The sequence below is a fragment of the Psammomys obesus genome, unplaced genomic scaffold (assembly GCF_907164565.1).
Source record: "Psammomys obesus unplaced genomic scaffold, mPsaObe1.curated_primary_1811, whole genome shotgun sequence".
NCBI lineage: Eukaryota > Metazoa > Chordata > Mammalia > Rodentia > Muridae > Psammomys > Psammomys obesus.
The window spans coordinates 2541766-2551987 of NW_026592732.1; the positions used below are offsets into that span (position 1 = coordinate 2541766).

At 48.8% G+C, this 10222-nt stretch overlaps 1 protein-coding gene across 1 annotated transcript; it reads left to right on the forward strand.

Annotated features, from left to right (window-relative positions):
- The first annotated feature begins 4363 nt into the window (after positions 1-4363).
- On the forward strand, positions 4364-7411 carry LOC129682835 (carcinoembryonic antigen-related cell adhesion molecule 15-like). Its single transcript, XM_055615395.1, has 3 exons — positions 4364-4409; positions 5656-6018; positions 7128-7411. The coding sequence occupies exons 1-3, from the start codon at positions 4364-4366 to the stop codon at positions 7409-7411; spliced, it is 693 nt and encodes a 230-aa protein (XP_055471370.1).
- Positions 7412-10222: the final 2811 nt, after the last annotated feature.

Consider the following 10222-nt stretch of genomic DNA (forward strand, 5'->3'; position numbering starts at 1 on the left):
TTTCTTTTCTTTTCTTTTCTTTTCTTTTCTTTTCTTTTCTTTTCTTTCTTTCTTTCTTTCTTTCTTTCTTTCTTTCTTTCTTTCTTTCTTTCTTTTTTTTTTGGTGAGGTGATCTACATGTACTATCTTTATTTCTCCAGCCAGTCCTAAAATTCCCTTTAGCACTGAAGCCGTGAAACCTGGTTTGGCCTGGTCCAGGTTTCTAAAGGTTGCGGGACTTCCTCAGGCAGCTGCTGATGACAAGGTATGTAAATGTTGCTTTTATTTCCTCAGATGAGGGAATGAGATGAGAGCCATTCCCAAGCCTTTCCAGCTCTTTCTGAGCTCTCATTGGCTGGTCCAATTCAGCTGTACTAGCTCAAAACTCCTCTCCAAGCTGACTGATTCAAACTGGCTTCTCTCTACTTCTCACTGAATTGCTCTGCTTGAAAAAACTGCCTCTGAACTCCATGTACTGAATTTCATAAACTCACTGCAGTCAACGGAACTGCAATAGACTGTATCCAACTGTGCTGTACTCCCGAACTGTACTGTCTCCCCAACCCCACTGCTGCTCTTAGCTTCTCTTTCCTCTGTGTTCTGAGAGTTGGGTGTATCCTATCTCTGACTTATTTTTTCAGATCTTTGATTAAAGGTGTGTACTAAATTACAGCCAGAGGGATTAAAAGTGTGTATTCCAGCTGAGACACACACACACACACACACACACACACACACACACACAGAGAGAGAGAGAGAGAGAGAGAGAGAGAGAGAGAGAGAGAGAAACACCAAAGTCTTTGAATATGATTCTTTGCCAGAGCAGCCATGTTGCTGGATTTAAAATTTCTCTGCAAAGGTGAAGCTATGCCTCTGTCCCCTCAGGACTGACATTCTGGAGCTCGGGCTGGTCAGTCTCCATGCACTGTCAGATTACACTGGACAAAGTAAAACCTAACACCAAAAGATGGCAGATTTGTTTAAGTACTCCAGAATGATATAGATATTTCCTAGAGTCCATAAAACTGTATGTCTTAGGGTTACTATTGCTGAGATGAAACACCATAAGCAAAGGCAACTTAGGAAGGAAAAGCTTTATTTTGCTTACACTTCCATATCAAAGAAAGTCAGGACAAGAACTCAAACAGGGCAGGAACCAGGAGGCAGAGCTGATGCAGAGGCCGTGGACGAGTGCTGCTTCCTGGCTTATTCTCCATGGCTAGCTCATCATGGCTTCCCCGTAGAACCCAGGACAACCAACCCAGGGTGGCAGAGCCCACAATAAGCTGGAGGGTCCCTCATCACTTGTTTTTTAAGAAAACATCCTACAGTCTTGCCTGCAGTGTGTTCTTATGGAAGGCATTTTAATTGAGGTTTCATTATCTCAGAACACGTTAGCTTTTGCCAAGTTGACACAAAACTATCCAGCACAATTCTCAACTTGACACACAAACACATCACTGTTAAGTCACAACTTTACTTTCTTATTCACCCCCCAAGAATACACATTAAGATCCATAGTAGAATATAAAACATTTTACTAACTTAAAACAGTTTACTAACTTAAAATGTAAAACAGTCTTTACAAGTGAGACACTTTAAAATTCGGTCTCTTTCAAAAAAAAAAAAATCTAAAGTCAGCCAGAGCATGGTGGCTCACACCGTTAATTCCAGCACTCAGGGAAGCAGAGTTTGAGGCCATCCTGGTCTACAAAGCGAGAACAGTACAGTCAAGGTTACACAGAGAACCTTTGTCTCAAAATAAAACAAAACAACAACAAAAAAGCATCAACACCTTCCAGAATCACACAGACTGTGGATGGGCCTGTGTCCACAGCACTGCTCTGTGCCTTCCACTTTCAACGCTGCCTCCCATCCCTCTCCCCTTCTCTCTTTATGCTTTAGTCCTCCCCACCACACAGTGAGCAGCAAGGCTGAGGAGTGCCCTGCCCTGAGAGAACAGAAGCCCACCCCAGGGTGGGTTTTGCTGCATCCTGGCCTGGGTTTGTCAGAGAGGGAACTGCTGGTCTGTCATCAGCTGACCGTCCACATTTCCTGAAGGTAGAATTTACATCCAGCAGGCAGGTGACAGATGTCTCCCAGGACCAGGAAGGAATGACATGCATGATAACTGTGCAAGAAAACTTATCTATGATCACGGTGTTACCAATCAGACACAGGAGCAGCTGTGTCAGGAGGATGACATCCTGTGTGGATGTGCAGGATGTGCAGGGGGAAGTGACTGTAATCCTGGAAAGAGGATGTGGCTGCATCTTCCTGTGGAAGGCTTCAGAGAGGCCTTGTGCTCCCTGTGCTGCTGGGCTGTGCCTGCGTCTCTAATGGAAGTCCTCACTGGGCTAAGGATGCAGCAGGCAGAGTGATGGCCTAGCACATCCCGGGTCAGACCCCAGCACCAGGGCATCTGGGAGTGCTGCACCTCCCTGTCCTCCTCGCCCTGGGGAGCAGGAGGCAGGAAGACCAGAAGCCCAAGTCAACCTCAGCTGCTCATGATCCCAGGCCAGAACGGGCAGCAGGAAAGCCTGTCTCAAGCAAACAAAAACAAAGGATAAATATTGTAGTCAGGACCATTCTAAAGTACTTAAGTATTTTTTTTTTTTTAAGCATATTGGACAGAGTTAAGTAAATAGTCCTGACAGCAACCTTAGAGATTTTATAAGATAAGACTGCACAGCTAGGAAGTGGCACCTTAGTTTTACATGTGTGTTGTTCAGCCCTCAAGAGGGTAAGGCAGGAGGATTCCTGTGTTGAGAATACGTAATGAGTTTACAGGCTTACTAGGCTCAGCCAAAAGTAAACAGTAAATGTAAGTTAATAAATTTGAATGAAGCCAGGCATGGTGGTACACGTCTTTAATCCCAGCACTTGGGAGGCAGAGGCAGAGGCAGGCGGATCTCTGAGTTCATAACCAACCTAATCCACACAGTGTGTTCCAGGACAGGTAGAGCTATATAGTAAAATCCTGTCTTGGAAAAAAAAAAAAAAGAGTGAATAAATGATCAATTCAGTGGTAAAGCAAAGGGATATTTGGGCTTAGATTTCATGGTAGGCCAAAAAAAAAAAAAAAAAATTCTTTACTTCCTATCTACTCTTCTTTCTGATTCTAGTATCAGATGTCCATGAGGCTGAGTCAGATGGCCACTGTAGGCTGCTAGAGACCCTGGGCTACACTGACTCTTTCCTCTGTCTTAGTAAGTTTTTTCTCTCTCATGGTCTAAGGACCCAGGACTCCCCAGTCAGCACCAAATGTGTCTAATCTAGATCAGTGCACAAGGGAGGGTGTCAAGAGCTGGGGTTTCTTTGAGCATGAAGGTCACTGGGTAAGGCTTTCCCAGCTCTGTAAGTCTTTCTAGTGCTTAAGAAAGGGAAAGGTATCTGAGAAAGCCAAAGTCAGGGAGCAGGCTTCTTTGGGGCAGCCATTTTCTATAACCCCCCTCCCCTCACAGCTCCAGGGCAAATGAATGAGCAGCTGACAAATCATACAGGAAGAAGTGGGGGCTGCTGGCTTGAACCTCCACCAAGATTTCCCAGTGTGACCCTGGAGGCCTGCACAGCCAGGTCACATCAACCAAAGCCTGAGGGACATGTGGAGCTTGAGGTCTGGGCGTCCATCAGAGAGAGGCACAGGCAGGAATAAACAAACTATTATTTTGCCAGATTGTCGGAGGCTGGGGCACGTTCCATCTCCCGAGTCGCGGGTAGTGAGAGCATCGGGTTTTGGAGTAGGAGAGCTGCCCTATGGGCCCAGCTGGACACAGCTCTCTTCCTGTCCAGGGATCATGTTCATGTGCAAAAGCTGTGGAGAAAGACAGGCACTTCAGGACATCAGGATGAGGGAAAGTGGGGTAGGCTCAGGAGCTGGAGACCCAGGACAATCAGAATGGAGAGTTTAAGCGGAGTCTGGAAGGAGGGTGAGGAAAGATTAAATCTAGTCGTGACTTATTTTAGAATCAGTGGGCCATCATTTATGAAGTAAGAACTTTAAGCACGTTAAAAAAATAAATCTTACCCTGGCATAGTAGAGCCTGCCTTTAATCCCAGCACTTGGGAGGCAGAGGCAGGTAGATCTCTGTGAGTCTGAGGTCAGCTTCCTCTACATAGTCTCAGGACAGCTGTAGTGAGACCTTGTCTCAAGCAAGTAAACAAATAAATCTTAAAGGATGGATGCTTGAGACAGGTGTGTGGGGGAAGCAGGGAAGGGACAATCCACAGTAAGAAGAGGAGTTGACCCAGCATGGCCTTGAGCAGAGACACTTCCCAGAGCCCATGGAACTCTGGGAGATGCCCCTGGGGCTAAGCACAGTTGAAATAAGAGGGAAGGACCAGCAGGGCCAACATCAGGACAGCACAGTGGGGACCAGACACCATGGAGCCCCCTTCTCTGCTTCTCTGCAGAGGGCTCCTGCTCACAGGTGAGACTGGTCCCGGAGTGGGGTGGGGAGGGCGCTGTGACAGGAAGGGACCCTGGGGGAGACCCTCTTTCTGCTTCATCCTGAGGGAGAGGAAGAGGAGGGACAGAGGCTGCTCAGCTGGGTGCTCTCAGGAAACAAGGAGTGTAAGAGTGGAGGAAAAGCCAGGTCATCTTTTATGTAAAGTGAGTCACCATTGCCCACAGGGAACATTGCTGAGCCCTGGCTGCGGGGGGGGGGGGGTCCTGACATGGTAATGGGGTGTGCTCCCTACCACAGATTTGCCAGGTCCACAGAGGATGCAAATGTCCTGGGTCAGGTCCAGGCTCTTGGGTTTGTGCCTGTCACAGGCGCTGGAGTAGGGTGAGGGCTTTCATTCTCAGGGGTGTGCTTGGAGCTTCCGTCAGGAGCACACTGTGGGAGGGAGTGCAGGGGGCAGGGCTGTGCTGGAGCAGACACTGGTGGGTTGGGTTCTTGAAACAGAAGAGGTGGGACAGGAAAGGGGGGAGTAAGGATGATGGAGAAGAACCTGAGACTCTACCGAGGGCGGGCGTGGAAGTCTCCTCTGTGTGAGGAGGAGGAGCTGGTTTAGGGTGGAGAGGAAACGGTGGGAAAAGAAGACAGCCCTGGAGAGATTTTCTTCACAGGAAGAGAGAAGTGAGTTGCTATATAGGACACAGACTAAGATCAATCTTTGAAGGCACCAGATTTATTCAGTGCTAGAGAGGATGGGTGTGGTGTGCTTGGGGAGGGGAAAGGGGATTATCACTGTGGGGAAGTGAGGAATCCAGGGGGAGGTGTGGAGGAAGGGTGCCTTAGTGCCCTCAGTGGGTGAGCAGGGGAACATATGAAGTCTGAGATCACGTGTTTCTAGGTGTCTGTCACTCTCAGGAATCAGGACACCTAGGAAGGAGATTACCTTACGAACTGAGACAGTTTGTTCTCTACTGCATATAACTTCAGGAAGCCCTTGTCTTTCTGGGCATCTGTGGGAGAAGAGCTAAGGAAATAGATGCTCTCCGTTTTCTTCATTCCATGTTCCTCTTCTCTGACCTTTCTTCTTCAGTCTTTATCTCCTCACAGCAAAGTTCTATAGCCAAGGAAAACATTATGCTTGATTTAAAACAAAGGCTAAAAACCATGTGGTATTAACAATTCTGTGTGAAGAATGCCCCTTCTCAGCAGGCTGCACTCGCCTGCTCAGGACGCAGTGGGCCCAAAACTGATGGTGATTCTTTCTCCCCTTTAGCCTCACTTTTAACCTGCTGGAACTCACCTGCCGCTGCAGCCCTACGAACAACTAAAGAAATGCGGTTCTCTGCTGCCGAAGGGGCAAAGGTTCTTCTCCATGTTCCTAACCAGGAAGAGAATCTTCTCTCCTTTTCCTGGTACAAAGGGAAAAATGAACATGAAAATTTTACAATTGCACATTATGAAAAGGCCACAGATGTACTTAAACTTGGAGATAAAACCAGCGGCAGAGAGGACATATATAAGGATGGATCCATGATGCTCCGGTCCGTCACCCAGGAAGACTCAGGATTCTACACTTTAGAAACCTTTGAAGCACACAATCAGCGTGAAATAACATATGTCCACCTCCAAGTGTACAGTAAGTGACTCTCTGTGACCCGTGGGTCCTCGGTGGGATCATTCCACTCAACACACGGGAGGGACAGCAGTGCCCTGTGCCTGCCTCCCCTCTGCTCTGTGGCCCTCACTGGGGTTTGAGCATTTAGTGCAGGACACACGTGATGGAGTTAAACCACAATAGACCAAAGTCCATCAGCAAATCTATTCTGCGGAGAGCAGGGCATGCAGTGGGTAACTCAGAGGAGATTAGACCCAGCCAAAACCTTCAGAGCTCTCATTATGAATGCAGCCCCATTAGACCCTGAGGGACTCAGGTGGACGGACATAAATGAGGAAAACTGAGATTCTCACATGGGCTCCAGACCTTGTCCCAGACTCCACTCCAGGTGAACTTGAGGACCTTTTCTCCAGAAAAGGACTTCCTGTTAGGGCTGACAAGGAACAAGGCCTTACTGACATGTGTAAGCAGCCAGCCCTCTGCCATGACAGCCACATGTAAGCGGGGTCCCCTGGGCATCTCCTTCTGCTGAGACTTGGCATGGACAGCACAGGTGGACAGCTGCCCAGGCCATCAGCCAGATGTTCTCAGGGCTTTGTAGGTCCTCATGGCATCTGCTTACAATCTGGGGTCTGGTCAGGGAAGTCTCATAGCTAGGGAAGTGGTAATAGACTCCCCCTCTGCCCCAAGGTCAGGCCCTTGTTCATATTCAAGGTCAATGCATAGTCTTGGCAATGATCATTCACCACGTGGCTGAGCGAGGGTTGCCCAGGCCATGGGTGGCAATCACAAGCACAAGATACTGGCTATACCCTCGGTCTCAAATTACTATTATTTTTTTTAAAAGAAGATTTACTTATTTATTATGTATACAATTTCTGCCTGCATGTGTGCCTGCAGGCCAGAAGAGTGCACAGGACCTCATTATAGATGGTTATGGGCCACCATGTGGTTGCTGGGAATTGAACTCAGGACCTTTGGAAGAACAGCCAGTGCTCTTAGCCTCAGAGTCATCTCTCCAGCCCATGCCAGGGTTCTTAATGAAAAACCCTTATTAGGTGCCTGTGGAGTGGAGAGGGGCTGGCTGAGATCTCTGAATCTCTCATTTGGTCTCTTCTGTTTACACACAGAGATTGTGAAAAAGCCCTACCTCCAGGTCAACCAAACTAGACTGAAAAGACGGAATGCTTCAGTTCTCACCTGTGTGTCACCTGACACCGGAGTGGACATCAACTGGTTCTTCAATTACAAGCCCCTGAATATCACAGAGAGGATCACGCTGTCACCCGACGGGCGAAGCCTCACCATAGCTCCCATGTGGAGGGTGGACACAGGGATCTATCAGTGTGAGGTCTCCAACGCCTTAAGTTCCAAGAAGACTAACCCAGTGTTACTAGTGTTGGCTTACGGCTAATGTCTCCTCTCTTCCTATACCAGAGCACTGAGGTGTTTATGTCACTAGGGTGCAAAGGGTATAAAAGTTATAGGGAGAAAATACTTGCTACAGACACACAGACAGTCTACATGATGACGCACACCCGCAATCCCCAAATAGAACACAGGTCAGGCAGAATGTGAGTACAGGGCCAGTCCAGCCACACATGCAACAGTGATGTCAAAAGACCTCAATACAGGCCTGGAGAGATGGCTCAGAGGCCAAGAGCACCGGCTGTTCTCCCAAAGGTTCTGAGTTCAATTCCCAGCAACCACATGATGGCTCACAACCATCTATAATGAGGTTCTGTTCACTCTTCTGGCATGCAGGAACACGTGCAGGCAGAATAATGTATAAATAATAAATAAATAAATCTTTTTTTAAAAAAAGCCCTCAATATAGGAATAGAATTGCAAAGGAGGTAAGCAGGGCTCAGGTCTGAACCACATATGAACCCTCAGAATTCAGAGGGAACTGCTCAGTTGCCTCACACTCACTCACCGAAAGCTGCAGCTGTCCAGAGCCCACTGTCAAAATGCTGCTGAGCTTGTGTAGAGCTAATCCCATCTTCTCACATGCTCGGATCCTTCCTGATGCCCAAGCCCTATGCGGCCTAGACCCCAGACATCCCTGTGAGGTTGGAATAATGCCCCGAGATCTGAATGGACATGTTTCACTGTAGACATAGAAGTTTTGGACAGTTCTGATCTGTAGATTGATCCCCAAATGTAAAATCCATGGACATAAAGGCCACATGTACTGAGTTTCTTGTCCTGTGTCTGGCATTTTTCCATCTGACCTTGTACAAAATACTGTTTTGTCTTAACGGTTTCTGGTTTGTAAAATACCCACTTAAGTGTAAGTGTATTTTACACTGAACATTTTAATGACAGGTAATAATGGCACACACCTTTATTCTAGCACTCAGGAGGCAGAAGCGGGTGGATCTCTGTGAATTTGAGGCCATCTTGGTCTACAGAATGAATTCTAGGGCAGCCAGGGCTACACAGAGAAATGAAAGATGCAGAAAAACAAACAAATAATCAACCAAAGACCGGCTTTCGGTGGGACTGACTTTTCAATACTGTTTATTTATTTTCCTTGTATCTTTAAGCCTATGTCTGCTCCCAGTGGCTTTTGTTCAGGGGTTAGCGGGCATGGGGTGGAGACGGGTGGGGGTGTCTCCTATTATTGCGTTAAGGACTTATTGTTAGGATCAAGGGCCCCTTTGGTAAAAATCTGCACGTGGAGGAGCCGCTCCATGAGTCTCGGCTGCAGTGTTGGCCCTGAAGTCAGGCAGCAGGACAGACCTCTGATAAACCACACGGACTTAAGTAAGTCCCTCCCAACTCTTGGTCTCAGTTTTTCCTCCTAAAACGGAAATCATTTTTCTCGTGACAGGTACAGGTAATACATTCCATGAAGGAACAAATAAAAGTTCATCATACTGAAAGCCTTTCCCCTGCACAGCCCAGGGTTAATCCTTTCACATTCGGGCCCTGTCCTTCCTTCCTGGACAGCTGGCCGGCCTCTCAGCTGGGGCCACTGCTAGCATGGAGGGTGGAGCTGTGGCTGGGGTAGCTGGGACAGCATGGCAGTGTGTTTCTTACATCCCAGGAGGACGGGAAGATATGGCTGTGTCCCCTTCTAGGTTTTCTGCAGTCTGAGCACCATTTTTGGAAATGGATAGGGACTTCTGTCCTCTGCCTCAAGCTGGCATCCCTAGGGAAGGGGAGGTGGGAGGGCCAAGAGTTCAAGGGCAGCCTGGACCCTGTGGGGCATCCAAAAAGAGCCTGTGCTAAGGATGACCTGTTCCAAACCCAACAAAATGAAGCTGAGTGTGGTGGCTCATAGTTCACTCCTAGCCCTCAGGAGGCAAAGGTGTGTTCCACACCAGTCGGGACGACAAAATGAGACCCTCTCCTCATAAAACAACAACAGTAAAACAAACAAACAAAACCACACACAACACAAAACCAGTAAATGCACTAAGAAATGAACTCTGCTCCAAACTCACAAAAGCCAATGAAGAAACCCTACATTGTACAGTACCCCACTCCCAGTGTCAGTTGGGTGTGCCCCAAGCCCGCTTCAGCTACACGGCAAGCTCCTAGAGGGACTGCCCTTGGACCTGGGATGCCTGAGATAAAGACCCAGGTCAGCGAGAGGCTCCTCAATGATGTCTTCTACTCTGTCACCTGTCCCAGGCCGCTCACTGTCCAAGCTTGCCCAGCTCAGCACCTTCACGCTTGCCCGGCTCAGCACCATCCTCTGTTGCAATGCCTGACTGTGGCAGCTTCCAGAAAGCCAGGCCCAACAGCTGTGAAAACAGCAGGAGGCAGAACCGACTCCTGCTCCCTCAGCGCCGCCGCAGTCGCCTCCAGCAGGGCCTCCATCTGCGCAGCGTCCTCCTCATGGTGCTGTGGTGACCCACGGGAGAAGCAGCTGTAGGGAGAGGAGCTTGTCTGGTCCCGGGCAGAGTCGGAGTCCGTGACGGCGGGGAGGCCTCGGCTTCAGGAGCTCGAAGCAGCTGCTCGCAGCCCAGCCACAGGCCGCAGCGCTCAGGGCGCTTTCTCCACTGCACAGTCCGGGGAGTCCTGGCCGGGGGACGGTCCCACCCACACTGGAGAGGGGCCTTGTCACACGTGCTAGGTGATCAAAACAACATCTCCAGACGTTCTCTGAGGCCAGCCCTAGTAGGGAGGCCTCACAGGTGTGCTGCGGCCTGTTACCGAGGTTCTAGACTCCTGCTGACTGACAGCCTCCGCCCTGACAGTTACCTAGCAACAG